The 18,624-nt window shown below is 52.8% G+C and overlaps 2 protein-coding genes across 3 annotated transcripts in view; one reads left to right on the top strand and one right to left on the bottom strand.

Moving 5' to 3' along the window:
• The window catches only part of TRIM62 (tripartite motif containing 62), a 35,461-nt gene extending 35,310 nt beyond the window's left edge, over positions 1–151 (bottom strand). Inside the window, exon 1 of the mRNA XM_073570114.1 lies at positions 35–151. The gene's annotated coding sequence lies outside the window, so the exon portion shown is untranslated. The remainder of the gene's footprint in view (positions 1–34) is intronic.
• On the top strand, positions 73–17,966 carry ZNF362 (zinc finger protein 362). Of its 2 annotated transcripts, XM_073570120.1 has the most exons (8): positions 610–764; positions 8,320–8,383; positions 11,730–11,976; positions 12,083–12,395; positions 12,930–13,154; positions 13,726–13,804; positions 13,880–14,038; positions 14,162–17,966. In XM_073570120.1, exons 1-8 carry the CDS (start codon positions 625–627, stop codon positions 14,276–14,278), a joined length of 1,344 nt encoding a protein of 447 aa, XP_073426221.1. In that variant the 5' UTR covers positions 610–624; the 3' UTR covers positions 14,279–17,966. The 2 variants fall into 2 exon arrangements, with proteins under 2 accessions (XP_073426222.1, XP_073426221.1); XM_073570121.1 differs by lacking the exons at positions 610–764; positions 8,320–8,383 and adding an exon at positions 73–211.
• Positions 17,967–18,624: the final 658 nt, after the last annotated feature.

Genomic DNA, 18,624 nt, shown 5'->3' with positions numbered 1-18,624 from the left:
ATATGTGGGGCCGGGGGAGGCTCTTCGCTCGTACACGGGGGGCTCCTCACTGACGGCAGCTCCGTGTAATGAGGCGGCTCGGGTGACTTGTGGGCGCTCAGTTCCGGCCCGGACACCAGAAGCGCTCGGCCGGCGGTGACCCGGATCCGTGTGAGGCCTCCGCCCGCCCGTCCTCCGCCCCCGCCCGGGGTCTATGTCCGCCGCACACCAGGTGTGTAGGTTCCCGCGCTGGGGCCGGGGAGGGGCGGCACAGCCCGGGGCCCCGCTCCTGTCATCCCTGTGTGTGTGGCCCCCGGGTGGTGGGGGGCAGCGCGGAGGGGCCCCCACAGAGACATCTGCAGAACATGGCGGCGTCGGCTGTGCGGGACCGGGGTTTGGGGCGTCCTGTGTGGGGGGAGTCGATGCCGCCGGGTGTGGGGGTCCCTGCGAGGGGCGGCGGGGGTCGTGTCTGCTCCTCTGCGCTGCCGCCATTTTTGTTTTTCTTTTGTCTGAAAATGCGAATAAAAGTCTGAACGTGAGAAGAGACCGGGGGCGGAAACCGGGGGGCCCGGGGGTCTGTGTGTGGAAAGCGGTGGTCTGTGTGCGGAAAGCAGGGGCCTGGGGGGTCTGTTTGCATTATCCGGGATGCCCGGGGGTCTGTATGCAGGAACAAGGGAGCCCAGGGGTCTTTCTGCAGAAACCGGGGGTCTGTGCGGGAACCAGGGGGGCCCGAGGTTCTGTGTGTGGAACCGGGGGTCTTTGTGCAGAAACCGGAGGATCCGGAGGTCTGTGTGTGAAAATCGGTGGGCCCTGGGGGGTTTGTGTGTGGTAAACGGTGGACCTGGGGGTCTGTGTGCAGGGACCGGGGAACTTGGGGGTCTGTGTGCGAGACCTGGGGTGTCCGGGGGTCTGTGTGCTGGATCCAGTGGGTTTTTTCGTACAGAAACCAGGGGTGTGTGTGTAGGAATCTGTGGGCCGAGGGTCTGTGTGCGGGAATCGGCGGACCAGGGGGTCTGTGTGAAGGAACAGGGGGATCCAGGGGTCTGTGCGGGAAACGGGTGGCCCGGGGGTCTGCTTGCGAGATCCAGGTGGCCTTGGTTCCTGTGTGCAGGAACAGGCGGGCCCGAGGGTCTATGTGTGGGATCTGGGGGTCTGTGTGCGGGAATCAGGAGTCCTTGTGTGGTAACTGGGGGGGCCCAGAGGTCTGTGCGGTAAATGGGGGCCCGGGGGTCTGTGTGCTGGGGCCAGGGGTCTGTAACTGAGAATCAAGGGTCTGTGTGTGGGGGACCTGGGGTCTGTGCTTGAACTGGGAGTCTATGTGCAGGAACCAGGGGACCCGGGGGTCTGTGCTTGAACTGGGAGTCTGTGCGGGAACCAGGGGGCTTGGGGGTCTGTGTGCAGGAACCGGTGGGTTTTTTTGTACAGAAACCGTGGGTCTGTGTGCAGGAATCTGTGGGCCCGAGGGTCTGTGTGCAGGAACGGGAATCCGGGGGTCTGTGTGCGGAATCCGGGCGGCCCGGGGGTCTGCTTGTGAGATCCAGGGGGCCTAGGTTTCTGTGTGCAGGAACAGGGGGGCCCGAGGGTCTATATGTGGGATCTGAGGGTCTGTGTGCGGGAAACGTGAGTCTTTGTGTGGGAACTGGGGGGGCCCGGGGGTCTGTGTGCAGTAAATGGGGGGCCCGGGGGTTCTGTAACTGAAAATCAGGGGTCTGTGCTTGAACTGGGAGTCTGTTTGCGGGAGCCAGGGGGTCTGTCCGTGGACCCGGGGGTCTGTGCTTGAACTAGGAGTCTGTGTGCAGGAACCGGGGAGCTTGGGGCTCTGTATGCGGAAACTGGGCGTCACAGGGGTCTGTTCAGATACTGGGCGGCCTGGTTGCCTGCGTCTGGGGTCTGTGTGTGGGAATTTGGAGTCTTTGTGTGGGAACTGTGGGGGCCCGGGGGTCTGTGTGCGGTAACGGGGGGCCCGGGGGTCTGTAACTGAAAATCAGGGGTCTGTGTGCGGGGGGCCGGGGGTCTGTGCTTGAACTGGGAGTCTATGTCCGGGAACCAGGGGACTCGGGGGTCTGTGCGGGAACCGGGGAGACTTGGGAGTCTATGTGCAGGAACCGGGGGGCTTGGGGGTCTGCGAGATCCAGGGGACCCGGGGGTTTGTGCTTCAACTTGGAGGCTATGTGCGGGACCCGGGGGTCTGTGTGCAGGAACCAGGGGGCTTGGGGGTCTGCAGGTGAGATCCAGGGGGCCCGGGTTTCTGTGTGAAGGAACAGGGGGGCCCGCGGGTCTGTGTGTGGAAACCGGGTGGCCCGGGGGTCTATGTGCGGGATCTGGGGGTTCGTGCTCGGGTACCACAGACATCGGGAGTCTGTGTGCTGGGGCCAGGGGGTCTGTAACTGGGAATCGGGTCTGTGTGCTGGGGGCCCGGGGGTCTGTGCTTGAACTGGGAGTCTGTGTGGGAACCAGGGGACCCGGGGGTCTGTGCGGGAAGCCGGGATCAGTGTGCGGGAGCTGGAGTCTGTGTGCAGGTCCTGGTTGCCCAGAGGTCTGTGTCCCTGTCCTGTTGGCCCTGGGGTTAGTATGCAGGTTTTGGGGGGCCGTGTGCCAGGGCTGTGGAGGTGAAGTCGGAGCCCATTTCGGTGGAGTCGGTGTCGTGAAAATTGAGGAGTCGGAGGTTTGGCTTAGGCCTGTTTCAGACTTCCGTCGTTGGCGGTCAGCTGAAATCCGCCAAAGGTTAGTAGCATCTGATCTGTCCCCGTTGAGTGACGGACGGATGTCAGCGGTCCACGTTGGAGTAAGGATCCGTGAGAGAAGGCAAGCGGCGAGATTTAAAGCGACTGCGGCATGTGTCAGCCAAGATCGCACGGCAGGCTTGAGTTGGAGTTGAGATCGCGCGGTGGGCGGGAGAGAGAGTTGCTGCTCCGGGCATGCGCGGTTCAAAATAGCGGATCGTCAAAGAAAAAAAAAACGCTGCAGGGTCAGTCTCATCCGCCCGGGAGCCGCTAAAATCTTGACGGATCCGTAAAAAAACGGGTGGGACGGACGACCGTCAGTCAAGATCCGCCATTAATGTAAGTCTATGGGGGGAAAAAAAGGATGCGCCCCTTTTTTGGCGGATCCATTTTTTAAAAAAATTGGCGATTTTGACTGACGGCAAAAAACGGAAGTGTGAAACAGGCCTTACCGACTCCACAGCCCTGCCGTGTGCGTCTCATAGTGGTGTGTGTGTGTGTACGGTTCCTGGGTGGCTGTGTGTGGGGTCCTGGTTGCTTGGGGGCTGTAGGCATCCTAGGGGGCAACGGGTCAGGGGAGGTAAGGCATGTAGTTGTGAGGCCCCTGAGTTAAGGTGTTGCAGTTAGGACCCTATTATTCTCCCAGAGCTGCAGCAGCCAATTAGCTCTCTCCTGTGAGTCCTAGGATGTGATTGGTTGCTCCGTTCTCAGCAGACGAGGGTCATGTGATGCACTGTGGTGTGGCTCCTGGCATTTTTCGGAGATGATTCATGTCGGTGCACAATGTGGCGGTTGGCTGCTCCTTTGTTGCAGTTTGCAGTGCTCCTGTGCTCGCTCTGTTGGGGGGCAATGGGGGGCGCAGTCTTCTTGGGCTTTGAAGGCAGGGGCCACAGGGCAGGTGCTAGTAGCCCAGATTGCTCATGTAAGCAGGGCCTCAACTATAAAAATGGCGTCTGTACATGGAGAGGCTGCACTGGTTGGGACGCCATCTTGTTGCCACTCTTAGTTTTGTGCCTTATTTTTGCTGTGTCTTGCTTTACAGCCAGTAAACGTCCAGTTGTGGGTAATGTCGCTCTGCTTCCTCCAGCACCAATGTTCTGGTGCGCTCATCACTGAAGGACTTCCAGATCTGGGTAATGTCGCTCTGCTTCCTCCAGCACCAGTGTTCTGGTGCGCTCATCACTGAGGGATGCCCAGTTCTGGGTAATGTCGCTCTGCCTCCTCCAGCACCAATGTTCTGATGTGCTCATCGCCGAGGGTTTCCCAGTTCTGGGTAATTTCGCTCTGCTTCCTCCAGCACCAATGTTCTGGTGCGCTCATCACAGAGGGACGTCCAATTCTGGGTAATACTGCCTGCAGCACCAATGTTCTGGTGCAATAATCACTGAGGGATGCCCAGTTCTGGGTAATGTCACCTCCTGCCGGCTCCAGAACCAATGTTCTGGTGTGCTCATCACTTGAGGGATGTCCAGTTCTGGGTAATGTCACCTCCTGCCTCCTCCAGCACCAATGTTCTGGTGTGCTCATCACTGAGGGATGCCCAGTTCTGGGTAATGTCACCTCCAACCTCCTCCAGCACCAATGTTCTGGTTCACTCATCACTGAGGAATGCCCAGTTTGTGGTAATGCCACCTCGAGCACCAATGTTCTGGTGTGCTCATCATGGATTGACGCTCAGTTCTGGGTAATGTCACCTCCAGAACCAATGTTCTGGTGTACTTATCACTGAGGAATGCCCAGTTTGTGGTAATGTCGCCTCCAGCACCAATGTTATGGTGCGCTCATTACTGAGGGACGCCCAGTGCTGGGTAATGTCCCTCTGCCGCCTCCAGCACGAATGTTCTGGTGCACTCACCGATAACTGAGTAACATGGGGGGATGTGATCGGCTAATACTGAGCACCACCATTATAGCAGGGTGTGCACACTTATGCAAACACATTACTATAGTTTATTTTTATTTCCTCTCGACTTGATGTCCCTGCCGTATCTGCAGCCGTCCGTGCTGTGATCTCTGTAGATCAGCGATCCTTCCTGAAGTCAGACGTCACCGATCACAACGTCTCAGCCACGTCTGACACGTTCTGGTTGTCACATTTTGCCTCTTAACCCCTTAATGACCGCCGATATGCCTTTTAATAGCGGCAGTTAAGGGTACTTATTCCTCAGTGCCACTTTTTAACAGCACTGAGAAATAAGGTTATAGCGTCCCCAGCATTGGAACGTGATTCGATTCGGTTTTTACAGTCTCCAGTGTTACGATTGCCGTTATTCACTGAATAACGGCGACCGCAAAAAAATAAAAAATCAGATTTCGCATTTATTTCTCTCTCCTGTGATATGATCTAGCATACCAGAGGAGATCTACCTCAGCCATCCCTGTACCATCTTGCTCCGTCCCCTGGCCCTCTGCGTCTTCTCCCAGGAAGAAAATGACCGGCGCATGCGCAGTGCGCCCGACGAGATTGCCCGCTGGCACCCGGCAACAATAGGAAATTTCTCCTATTGGTTCATTTTGATCATTGTGATAGACGCTGCCTATCACAGTGAACAAACTAAAAAAAAAAAAGAAGTAAATCAAACCCCCCTTTATCACCCCCTTAGTTAAGTAAAAACAATAGAAAAAAAATATTTTTTTCCGTTAGGGGTGGGAGTTATAATTGGGGGGTTTCCACTGTTTAGGTACATCAGGGGGTCTCCATGGTGCCTGTCATTGATTCCAGCCAATTCTGCGTTCAAAAAGTCAAAAGGTGCTCCCTCCCTTCCAAGCTCTGTCATGCGCCCAAACAGTGGCTTTCCCCCATGTACGGGGTACCGGCGTATTCAGGAGAAATTGCACAACAAATTTTGTGTTCCATTTTCTCCTGATACCCTTGTGAAAATAAAAAAGTTTGGTTCCAAAGTAAATTTTTGTGAAAAAGTAAAATGTTAGTTTTTTTCCTTCCACATTGCTTTAGTTCTCGTGAAGCACCTGAAGGGTTAATAAACTTCTTGAATGTGGTTTTGCGCAACTTGAAGGGTGCAGTTTTTAGAATAGTGTCACTTTTGGGCATTTCCTCTTATATTGACCCCCAAAACTCACTTTAAATGTGAGGTGGTCCCTAAAAAATGGTTTTGTAAATTTTGTTGGAAAAATGAGAAATCGCTGGTCAACTGTTAACCCTTATAACGTCCTAACAAAAAAAAATTTGTTTCCAAAATTGTGCTGATGTAAAGTAGACATGGGGAAATGTTATTTAGTAACAACACTCTCTAATTTTAGGGTACAAAAATTAAAAGTTTGAAAATTGCAAAATTTTTAAAAAAAATTTGCCAAATCTTTTTAATAAATAAGCACAAGTCATATTGAAGAAATTTTACCACTATCATGAAGTGCAATATGTCACGAGAAAACAATGTCAGAATCACCGGGATCCATGAAAGCGTTCCAGAGTTATTACCTCATAAAGGGACAGTGGTCAGAATTGTAAGACTTGGCACGGTCATTAAGTACCAAATTGCCTCGGTCACTAACGGATCAAGTGTTTTTGCTCTTAGCTGTTTCTATGGTTACTGAGGGACTATTGTAAACATTACACGGACATTGTTACATCTTGTTGACAAATCCATGAAGTGTCTGATGTCTCAATATTCCCAGTGCTGCCTCTTATTCTCCATACTTTGCCCCCCCCCCATCTCCAGCCTTTGGCCCTTCCTCCTTTTTCAGACTTACCACCTTCTTCAGACTGTGGCCCTTCTCCCCTTCCTCCGTGTTCACCAGACTTTACCCCCCCATTTTTTCTCCAGACTTTGGCCCTTCTCCGTCTTTAGAATTTTTGCCCAAGTCTTCTCCAGACACTGCCCCCCCCCCCCCCTTCTCCAGACTCTGGCCCTCCCATTCTTCTCCAGGTTTTGGACCCCCATCCGTATTCTTCAGACTTCTGCACCCCCCCCCCCCCAGGCTTCCACCTCCACCCCCCCTCTGCTTTGTCCCTTTCCCAGGGGGCGGGATCTCAGCTCCTGGGCAGGTCCTGATTGGTGGTCGCCCGTTCTTGACTCATCAGAGATCAGAGGTTTCACGATTTCTGTGTTTAGTTTCGGTGTTAGGACTGACTGCAGGGTTTCTATGAACTGAGGTCTGGTAGTTTGGGAGTTTCCGGCCGAGGACCCAGAATATCAGTGTTTGATCCCTGACCTCCGACTCACAAAAACTTCATGAGTTTACAATGTAACTACTTCTAGAATCTTCATTGACCATCAGGTACCATAGAAACAAGTGACCGAAAGGACAAAAATGGCAAAGAGGCAAAGTGTGACAACCAGAGTCTGTGTCACGGGTTGTTTGTGCCTCCGTCTGTAGATACAGAGCCACGTTGCAGGTTCATAGTGGGGAGTCGTGGACTGATGGAGGGAGACCCATACATGCATCTCATGGTTTAAAGCCCCTAGCCTCCCATAATGCCCTGATGTGCATCCAGAGCCACCTGTCCTGGATATGTGAGGGGTGATCAGGGCTGTGGAGTCGGTAAGCCAAACCTCCGACTCCAAAAAATGGGCTCTGACTCCGGCTCCACAGCCCTGGGGGTGATCTCTATAGAGTCCATCGCTGCTCCTCTATCTCCGCAGATTGTTGTTTCTCTTCCCACCCTCACATGTGTCGCCACTGTCCTTCCCACACCGTTTTGCCATCTCTCTGGTACACCCCGCTCAACCTCCTGCCTCCCCCTTTCCCGCTCGGCCTCCCTCCCTCCTCCCCCTTTCCTGCCCCTTCTTTCGAAGCTTCTGTCCAGCCTCTACTTTCTTGAGCTGCCTCTGCCCCACCCTTTTCCTGCTCGGCTTCTGTCCTCCTCTTCCTTCCCGGGCTGCCTTTGTCCTGTATTCCCCTCTCCGTGCGGCCTCTGACCTGCTCCTTTCGAGGCTTCTGTCGCACCTCTTCCTTTCCACGCAGCCTCTGTTCTGCTATCTGCATTATTGTAGCCTCATCTGACATAACTGGAGTGACTGGCAGGTGGCATGGAGGGTGGGGCTGATGGTCCTGGATCCATTTTGGCTCCTCCTGCTGTTCTTGGCTCCTCCCGCCGTTCTTGGCCCCTCCTGCCGTTGGCTTCTCTTGAGCACTGGGATTACTGGCGGCGGTTTTAGTGCCTGATTTTGTACCGTTTGTGACAAATGTAAGAGGGTGTAGAGGGTCCTGGTCTGCTGGTGAGTACAGAGGAAGGCCCCTGCTAATCCTCGGGGGGTCCACAGATGTGGACAATGCTGGTGCTTTATGAATACTGGGTTATAGCAGATTGTACAAGCATTCATCATGGGGCTGCACCAATCACTGACCTGGATCCCGCCGGGTCCCCGCGTGTGACCCCCGCACTCCATAGTGTGAGGGATCATGGCCCGGGACATTGCTTAAACTTGGCTGAGAACCCTTCCTGCTGCACAGCTGATGTCATGTTACATTGTGTCAGTCCAGTACCATGGATCTGCACTAGAAACCATGTAGCAAACCCTCAGCTGTGAGAAGTCACTGGCCAGTGATGAGTGTCGCTGACAGGAAGTGGAGATGTTGAGGGTTGCGGTTTGTCTTTATGGCGGTGCCTCGTGCGATTGGTGGCAGCAGGGTAACTGTACTTTCCTTCTTGCAGGATGGCAGAGCCGCGCTTTAACAATCCCTATTTTTGGCCTCCACCTCCAGCGATGCCCAGCCAGGTGAGCACGACTGTCGCTTCATTCCTTCCGCAGCTTCTTGTAACTTACTTGCGGAGGCGCTCCGCTGTGTATTCATAAAGCACCAGCAATGTGCACCGGGGAACAGAGCCGCTCCGTGTGGCTGCAGGGCCGATGCTCCATCATGAGGGGGGCAGACCTGCCGAATTGTACACCAATATACCACATTGTGTCAACCCAGTGTGAGCGAGCAGCTTCTCCGGAAGAGGTACCGGGACACCAGCACAGTAGTGAGTGCAGCTCTGGGGTATAATACAGGATGTAACTCAGGATCAGTAATTTATGCATCCAGTGACTCCACCAGCAGAATAGTGAGTGCAGCTCTGCAGTATAATACAGGATGTAACTCAGGATCAGTAATGTATGTACATAGTGACTGCACCAGCAGGAATAGTGAGTGCAGCTCTGGAGTATAATAGAGTGTCATTTATGTATGTATGTACACAGTGACTGCACCAGCAGAATAGTGAGTGCAGCTCTGGAGTATAATACAGGATGTAACTCGGGATCAGTAATGTATCTACTTAGTTACTGCACCAGCAGAATAGTGAGTGCAGCGTTATTGCACCAGCAGAATAGTGAGTGCAGCTCTTGAGTATAATACAGTGTCATTAATGTATATATTGCAAAATTCAAGGATAGATGGCGGGCACCGTCACATAGATCCACACCTCCGAACTGTACTTAGTATGTGTGAGAGAGACGCAGCAGGCAATTAACTGTTAATCCTTAGGTTCACATTCATGAAAAACAAGCAAATCCAGATTGCAAAAATGTAGATAGAACGGCACTCACCGGGTAAAGTAGTCAAGGCTTTATTGTAAAAGCATGTTAACGGGAGAACGGGTGCTGAAAGGAAGTAACGACGATCATTTCGCGCGGAGAAGATGCTTCCACTTCCTTTCAGCACCCGTTCTCCCGTTAACATGCTTTTACAATAAAGCCTTGACTACTTTACCCGGTGAGTGCCATGCTTTCTACATTTTTGCAGTTTATGTACAGTGGGGAAAAAAAGTATTTAGTCAGCAATAGTGCAAGTTCCACCACTTAAAGAGATGAGAGGCGTCTGTCATTTACATCATAGGTAGACCTCAACTATGGTAGACAAACTGAGAAAAAAAAATCCAGAAAATCACATTGTCTGTTTTTTTTTCATTTTATTTGCATATTATGGTGGAAAATAAGTATTTGGTCAGAAACAAGCAATCAAGATTTCTGGCTCTCACAGACCTGTAACTTCTTCTTTAAGAGTCTCCTCTTTCCTCCACTCATTACCTGTAGTAATGGCACCTGTTTAAACTTGTTATCAGTATAAAAAGACACCTGTGCACACCCTCAAACAGTCTGACTCCAAACTCCACTATGGTGAAGACCAAAGAGCTGTCAAAGGACACCAGAAACAAAATTGTAGCCCTGCACCAGGCTGGGAAGACTGAATCTGCAATAGCCAACCAGCTTGGAGTGAAGAAATCAACTGTGGGAGCAATAATTAGAAAATGGAAGACATACAAGACCACTGATAATCTCCCTCGATCTGGTGCTCCACGCAAAATCCCACCCCTTGGGGTCAGAATGATCACAAGAACGGTGAGCAAAAATCCCAGAACCATGCGGGGGGACCTAGTGAATGAACTGCAGAGAGCTGGGACCAATGTAACAAGGCCTACCATAAGTAACACACTACGCCACCATGGACTCAGATCCTGCAGTGCCAGACGTGTCCCACTGCTTAAGCCTGTACATGTCCGGGCCCGTCTGAAGTTTGCTAGGGAGCATTTGGATGATCCAGAGGAGTTTTGGGAGAATGTCCTATGGTCTGATGAAACCAAACTGGAACTGTTTGGTAGAAACACAACTTGTTGTGTTTGGAGGAAAAAGAATACTGAGTTGCATCCATCAAACACCATACCTACTGTAAAGCATGGTGGTGGAAACATCATGCTTTGGGGCTGTTTCTCTGCAAAGGGGCCAGGACGACTGATCCGGGTACATGAAAGAATGAATGGGGCCATGTATCGTGAGATTTTGAGTGCAAACCTCCTTCCATCAGCAAGGGCATTGAAGATTAAACGTGGCTGGGTCTTTCAACATGACAATGATCCAAAGCACACCGCCAGGGCAACGAAGGAGTGGCTTCGTAAGAAGCATTTCAAGGTCCTGGAGTGGCCTAGCCAGTCTCCAGATCTCAACCCTATAGAAAACCTTTGGAGGGAGTTGAAAGTCCGTGTTGCCAAGCGAAAAGCCAAAAACATCACTGCTCTAGAGGAGATCTGCATGGAGGAATGGGCCAACATACCAACAACAGTGTGTGGCAACCTTGTGAAGACTTACAGAAAACGTTTGACCTCCGTCATTGCCAACAAAGGATATATCACAAAGTATTGAGATGAAATTTTGTTTCTGACCAAATACTTATTTTCCACCATAATATGCAAATAAAATGAAAAAAAAACAGACAATGTGATTTTCTGGATTTTTTTTTTCTCAGTTTGTTTCCCATAGTTGAGGTCTACCTATGATGTAAATTACAGACGCCTCTCATCTTTTTAAGTGGTGGAACTTGCACTATTGCTGACTGACTAAATACTTTTTTTCCCCACTGTATGTATGTACGCAGTGACTGCACCAGCAGAATAGTGAGTGCAGCTCTGGGGTATACTACAGGATGTAACTCAGGATCAGTAATGTATGTACACAGTGACTGCATCAGCAGAATAGTCTCTGCAGCTCCCTCGCCGCTTGTCCTGTCTCTGCTCCTGCCTCGCCGCTCCTCCTGTCTCTGCGCTTCCCTCGCCGCTCCTCCTGTCTCTGCGCTTCCCTCGCCGCTCCTCCTGTCTCTGCGCTTCCCTCGCCGCTCCTCCTGTCTCTGCGCTTCCCTCGCCGCTCCTCCTGTCTCTGCGCTTCCCTCGCCGCTCCTCCTGTCTCTGCGCCTCCCTCGCCGCTCCTCCTGTCTCTGCGCCTCCCTCGCCGCTCCTCCTGTCTCTGCGCCTCCCTCGCCGCTCCTCCTGTCTCTGCGCCTCCCTCGCCGCTCCTCCTGTCTCTGCGCCTCCCTCGCCGCTCCTCCTGTCTCTGCGCCTCCCTCGCCGCTCCTCCTGTCTCTGCGCCTCCCTCGCCGCTCCTCCTGTCTCTGCGCCTCCTGTCTCTGCGCCTCCCTCGCCGTTTCTCCGAAGCGGGTCCTTTCCTCCTTTGATCTGGGCCCGTCCTCTGCCGCACCTCCGATCCGTGCCTGTCCTCCCCCACTTCTTCGATCCAGGCCCATCCTCCTGACGCTCCCCCGATCTTGTTACATCCTGGCAGTTTCTCATATACCCTTCACCTCTCTTCACAGTTGGACAATCTGGTGTTAATAAATAAGATCAAGGAGCAGCTGATGGCAGAGAAGATCCGACCTCCTCACCTGCCCCCGACCTCCGTCCCCTCTCAGCAGCCGCTGCTCATTCCCCCGTCCCCCGCAGAGACCAGCCAGTCTGTCATGTCCCTGCAAAAGCTGCAGCAAGTCCCTGGCCTGCATCCACAAGCTGTTCCCCAGCCCGATGTGGCGCTGCACGCCCGACCCGCCACCAGTTCCATCATAGGTACCTCCGCTAACCTTGTATTGGGGGTGCTGTGCACGGCCCTCGGGGTGGTGCTGTGGCTGCTCTGCCCGCGTCTCCACCTTCTCAGCATCTTCTTGTGTTTCAGGGTTGGGGCAGTCATCCTCCCGCTCCAATGTCAGCACCTCGGAGTCCGGCACCAGTGGCTCTCCCTCCATCCCCACCTCCAGCAGCCAGACGCGGCTCATCGCAACCTCCCCCACACTAATCTCTGGTTTCGCCAGTGCACCCATGCTGGACTCCATCAAGACCATCCAGGGCCACAGCCTGCTTGGCCCAACCAAACCCGAGAGGGGGCGCAAGAAAATCAAGGCAGAGAACCAACCGGGCCCACCTGTGCTCGTCGTCCCTTACCCGATCCTGGCGTCAGGGGATATTGGGAAAGAAGGGAAAACCTACAGGTCAGTGTCCTAAATCCATCTGGGTGGAGCGGGCTGAGGTTGTGTGTATGCTCGTAAGAGCCGGGCAATGGGCAACACCCAGTGTGAGGCCCGGCAGTGGGTGACCTCTGCACTCCCCTGTAGCGGTGCAGCTCTCCTTCGAGTGCTCGGAGCTTTTATTCTGCACTGATCTGATCGGCAGGTTACTTTGCTTCTTTATCCGCTCAGGTGGCTGTTGCTATAGCCAGGGGGGTTCCTGGGGGTTGAATCGGCAGGAGGGTTTCTGGCAGTTGCTGTAGCCGGGGAGGGGGAGGGTTTCTGGGGATTGCTGTAGCCGGGGGGTTTCTGGGGGTTGCAACGATAGGAGGGTTTCTGGCACTTGTTGTAGCGGAGGGGTTGCCCCGGCAGGAGGGTTTCTGATAACATTTTCTGTAGTCGCGAGGTTTCTGGCGGTGTCCCCGGCCGGGCTGGCAGTTGATTTAATCGCCGTTGGGGGTTCTTACCTTCCCCAGTTATGGGTGGCCGCATGACGCTAGAGTCTTCTCGCCCCTCTAGGTGTAAGGTTTGCCCTCTGACCTTCTTCACTAAGTCTGAGATGCAGATTCACTCCAAGTCTCATACAGAGGCCAAACCCCACAAGTGCCCGCACTGCTCCAAGTCCTTTGCCAACGCCTCGTACCTTGCCCAGCATCTGCGCATCCACCTGGGAGTGAAGCCGTACCACTGCTCGTACTGCGAGAAATCCTTCCGTCAGCTCTCGCACCTCCAGCAGCACACCAGGTAATGGCAGCACCGCCAACCTGCGCTCCTCTGCTCTGTCGCGGTGTCGCTGCGGGGGAGTGATGAGACGCCGGCTCTCCACAAAGCGCTCCCCCTGCAATTGTGGAATGGTGATGATGGCCCAGAGTGATGCGGGTGGTGTGGGGGGTGATGTCTGATGGCATGAGGGTCATGTGAGGTGATGTCAGATGGTGATGTGAGGTGGTGCAGGGGTGATGTTGGATGACACGGGAGTGATGTGAGGTGGTGCGGGACTGATGTTGGATGGCTCCGGGGTTGAGGTCGGACCGCTCCGGGAGTGGTGTTGGATGCCTCCGGGGGTGATGTCGGATTGTGATGTGAGGTGCTCCGGGGTTGATGTCGGATGGTTTGGGGGTGATGCTAGATGGCTCCGAGGGGGGGGTGATGTTGGATTGTGATGTTAGGTGGTGTCAGATGGTGATGTGAAGTGGTGCGGGGGGTGAGGATGGTGATGCTTGATGGCTCCGGAAGTGATGGCACAGGAGTGGAATGAAGGGTTGCAGCAGTGATGTCTCCTGATGATAGTGTCCTGCTCCTCTTATTTTTTTAGGATTCACACCGGGGACCGCCCGTACAAGTGCCCTCAGCCGGCCTGTGAAAAGGCTTTCACACAACTCTCCAACCTGCAGGTTTGTGCCCGTGGGGTGGGCGATACTTGACGATGGGCGACGCTTCCATACAATGTTCTGACTCTTATCTTTCAGTCTCATCAGCGACAACACAACAAAGACAAACCATACAAGTGTCCGAACTGCTACCGGGCGTATACGGACTCGGCCTCATTGCAGATCCACCTGTCGGCCCACGCGGTGAAGCACGCCAAGGCGTACTGCTGCAGTATGTGCGGGCGGGCGTACACATCTGTGAGTAGCTCCTTTTTGTGTGACGAGTGCGGTGGGCCTGGTCCGTCCTGGCACTGTGTTCGGACCCCTGTCACCTATCTCTGGTGGTCTGGCTCACAGGTGACGCTGTCTTCTCTTCTGCAGGAGACCTATCTGATGAAGCACATGTCCAAGCACACGGTGGTGGAGCACCTGGTGAACCACCATTCTCCTCAGCGGACGGAGTCCCCTGGCATTCCAGTCCGCATCTCCCTGATATAAGGAGCGCCCGGCTGAAGGTGACCAGACGGGCGGCGCCACTCTCCGGCCGCCCCTTATTCCTGGACTGTGCAGCCGCTGTGGGGGTCTCGCCCCACTTCATGGCCTCTGGATTCTAGTCTTCTTGCTGGTTGCCCTCGGGATTCCTTCTACGTGTCAGACTAGAGATGAGCGGACATTTGCCCGAAGTCGCAGACCTTCTGCCATGGCCGTCGGGTGGTGACGCCCCGGTCGAGCACTTTCAATCTAGTTTTTTTTTTTTGTTTCTTTTTTATCCTCCATTTTTTACATAAATGAAAATAATTAAAAAAAATCCTATTTATTGGCCAAGAATCTGGTGCTGCTAATCTGGGAAAAGAGACTAAGTGGAGGACGGGGGTCCGGGCCCCTCCAGGAAGCCCTGCGCTCCGCCCTGATTGCTTCTGGGGGCTGGGCAGACCTCACACCCCTTGGGCGGCCTTAATGGCATACCCCAGTCATCCTCACCATGCGCCGGGCCGTGCACGCTTCCTGCTTGGCTCGTCTGAGTGCAGTTGCAGTGACATTTAATGCTCTGAAGTTTGGGGGGTTACCTGCAGCAATAGCGGCTGTGTGCCTGGACCGGAGGATGTTCAGCTGTAGAACAGTTGTCACATCTGCGCTCGCTGAACTGTGGAGCACATACTCCTTGTAATGCCGGAGGGTCAGGTTGGGCCCTCGGGGGTCACTTACTTTGCGGACTCTTCTCAGGACTCTTGCTGATTCTGCCCCAGGTACGGGCCGGACCTGGGGTGACATACGGAGTATAGCACTTGGCATGATTGGTGATTTCCTGTAGATGGCAGCACCGAGGCGTTCCAGGCCGCCCTGTGTACCTGCGATGGCGGCGAGCTGCCCTGCTGTGCCTACAGCTGGACTGGATGAATGCATTCGTTTGTGTTGCTCGTTTTCTGCCACGTTCTGTGTGGGTGCGAGGCCGACTGGGTGGGCGCCACGTCTTCTCTGGGCCATTATTGTCACATGGGGATGGATACTCGGCTCCAACACCTGAGCGGCTTGATCCGTAACCCTGTGGTGTCTACACTTGGGCCGCCCTTTGCTCTGAGCCCTTCTGATCGGGGGGTCTCGTCCATATATGCGGAGAATTTGTTGGACTCTCCCGCCGCTAGCAGATGAATAAACGCAGACGCCGCCAGCTGTGACGGTGTCTCCAACATTGGTTGGAGAGTTGATTCCGGTGGAGACCTTCAGGTGGATGGATTCTTACAGTGGCTCATGCCATCTCCAGGAGACCAGTGAACAACTTCTTGCAGTTTTCTACCCTCCTGGGGATCACACTCATTCCTCCATCAGACCATTCCCGGCCTGTCGGAGTGGCGCCCATCTGGTTTATTTTTTTTTTTTTTTAATATACAGTTTGTGTTACCAAAACTCAAAACCAGTTACCTCTCCTCATGTGTCCCCCATTATAATGTCCCGGGGGTCACCGGTATCCTGGACCTATGTACAGTAGTGTTCATAATACCATTCGTCTAATATGGCTGGTCCGATGAATCCCTGTTTGGTATAAATAATATCACCACATGTCACACAATTTTCCAAGTGCAGTAGATAAGAAAACCACCAGACACCGCATTCATGATCTGCAGGTTTCTGAGTCTGTGTATTAGAATAATTAATTTACAGGGGGGTGATCACAATAATAGCAGTGTGGAGATCAGTTAGGGAGGTCAGTCATTCTGTGAAGAGACAGGTGTGAATTAGGCAGCCCTCATCTAAGGGTGAAGAAAGGACATGTTGTACATGCATTTCTCCTGAGAAATATGGGGCTTTCCAGACATTGTTCAGAAGAACAGCATACTTTGATTAATAGTTTATTGGAGAGGGTAAAACTTATAAAGAAGTGCAGACAATGATCAGCATTCAGCTAAAATCATCTTCAATGCTTTATAATGGAAAGCCAAACCAGAGAGATGTGAAAGAAACGGAGACTACCATTCTAATGGACGGAAGAATGGCCAGAATGGCGAATGCTCAGCCAACGATCGGCTCCAGGATGATCACAGACAGTCTCACGTTACCTGTGAGGACTGTGACAGTAAGAAGACGCCCGTGTGACGCTAATCTCTTACCAAGACGTCCCAGCAAAGTCCTACAGTTAAAAAAAGCCATGTACTGAAGAAGCTATAATTTGCCAAATAACACATCAACTGGCCTAAAGAGAAATGGAGAAAGAATTTGTGGACTGATGAAAGTAAAATAGTTCTTTTTGGGTCCAAGGGCCGCAGACAGTTCAAACTTCCAAACTCTGCAGCCACAGTACCCTCTGTAGACAGTGAAGCATGGTGGTGTGCAAGCATCATGATCTGGGCATATTTCTCTTACTATGGTGCCGGACCTATTTACCACATACCAGGGATCGTGGACCAGTTTGTAGATAGTAAAATACATGGAAGAGGTCATATTGCCTTACGCTGAAGAGGATATACCCTTGACATTTGGGTTTCACCAAGACAGAAAAATCTAGGTTCCAGTCCAACAAAATTGAGGTTATGGAGCGGCCGGCCCAATCCCCAGACATTAATCCGATAGAACACTTGTGGGGTGACCTCAAATAAGCCGTTTCTGAGGCAAAGCCAACAAATGCCAAAAATATTGTGGGATGTTGGCCAAGTATTCAGGGCTGGAATAACAGGTGACAGCGGCCAGAAGTTGGTTGTCTCCATGCAACATAGATGTGAAACAGATCTAAAAAACTGTGGGTAACAACTAAGTATCAGGTTAGTGATTCACACGAATGATAAATCGTCCAAAAGAATCGTAAAGACAAATGCAGATACTGCTGTTTATCAGAACGGACAATGGTCGTTTATTGTTATTTTCTGTAAAGTAGTTATAAATTATCTACATAAGGCCGGGATCACACATTCGAGAAACACGGCCGAGTCTCACATCTTAATACTGCCGCCGCCACTCAGGAGCGGAGCGTGCGGCTCCATGTATTGCTATGTGGCTGCACGCTCCGATCCGATTGCCGGCGGCAGTGCCGGGTATTAACATGCAGGACTTGGCCGTGTTTCTCGCATGTGTGATCCCGTCATAACAGTGAGAGATGTTCCCAATGCTGGAAATAAGAACTAAGAGAGAGATTTTTTTGATAACTTGTGTTCCTGAGCGCATGGCTATTGTGAACACTACTGTACACCTGTCCCGAATTTTTGTCTCCTCTGCAGGGAGGGGTTATGGCAAGCTTTAAGATATGGCGCTGTTGCTCTCCAAGGAAGCGCTGCGCCCTGCAGGGGTCCTCCACCTGGTGCTCCCCTGCTCACAGGCCAGTTCTGGGGCCCTTCACCTGGTGCTCCCCACCAGTGAATCCCTTATTTTCTGCGCAGTTTAAGCCTTAACGATCCGGTCGTTTCTTTCTCGCTGATTTTGGCTGCCCCTCTCGCTTTCTGACGTGACGGCCCTCACCCCTCGGCATGTAATAATGTGTACAGGTGCTGATATTAACACTTTCTTTTCTATATACTGTACGAGCCACATGTATGTAGAGCCTAGCTATCTCATTCAAGGCAATGATGGGGGTGATACTCCTCCAATCTATGACTGAACTAATTCACGGCTTCATTATGTATAAGAAGAAGAAAAAAACCCAAGTTGCTCTTTGTATCTGTTGTGGAAATAAACTTGTACATGCAGCCTTTGTATAAAGCGCACGGCTCCGCTGGCCTCGTTCCTTCTGCGCCGCGTCTAGGACGTGCACGCCGCACACATAGGCCAAAAGCTTGACCGAGGAGTGTGCACAGCTGAGGAGCTCGCAAACAGGAGCATACACGGCCGAGGAGCTTGCGAACATCAGGAGTGTGCGCGGCCAAAAAGCGCATGCACGTCCAAGGAGTGTACATAGCTGAGGAGTGCAAACATCAGATGAGCACACAAGTCAGAGGAGTGCAAACATCAGAAGAGCGTACACTGCAGAGGAGTGTGCACTGCCGAGAAGCGTGTGCATGGCCGAGTAGCATACATGGCCGAGGAGTGCACGCACATTAGAGGAGCGCGCACGTCAGAGGAGCATACACATCAGAGGAACACGCGCACAACCGAACAACGTACACTGCCAAGGAGCGTTCACAGGTGACAGCAGAAGACGTGCACATCAGACGAGTGTACACGGCCGAAGAGCACACATCAGCACAGAGAACTTCAGCCTAGGTATAAGGGGAGGAAAGTAGGAAGACAATGTGAGCAGTGTCCAGACACCGCTCGGGGGTCCGGCTTCTTCATGGGATCTTTTATTGTAGTCCTGGATCCGGTGGAGGGAGGTTGTTACTCTGCAGGGAAAGCTCCAGCCTCCGCCAGGAATGATCTGG

This window comes from Dendrobates tinctorius, unplaced genomic scaffold, assembly GCF_039654945.1.
Source record: "Dendrobates tinctorius isolate UK_male_01 unplaced genomic scaffold, ASM3965494v1 ptg000028l, whole genome shotgun sequence".
NCBI lineage: Eukaryota > Metazoa > Chordata > Amphibia > Anura > Dendrobatidae > Dendrobates > Dendrobates tinctorius.
This window is presented reverse-complemented; position numbering and strand designations above follow the sequence as displayed.

Bases quoted from the DNA above. Each gene is read 5' to 3' on its own strand.
- ZNF362 (XM_073570120.1), top strand. From the start codon at position 625: ATGCCCGGGGGTCTGTATGCAGGAACAAGGGAGCCCAGGGGTCTTTCT. The intron at 11,977-12,082 runs GTACCTCCGCTA...CTTGTGTTTCAG, and splicing joins CGCCACCAGTTCCATCATAG to GGTTGGGGCAGTCATCCTCC. The intron at 12,396-12,929 runs GTCAGTGTCCTA...TCGCCCCTCTAG, and splicing joins AAAGAAGGGAAAACCTACAG to GTGTAAGGTTTGCCCTCTGA.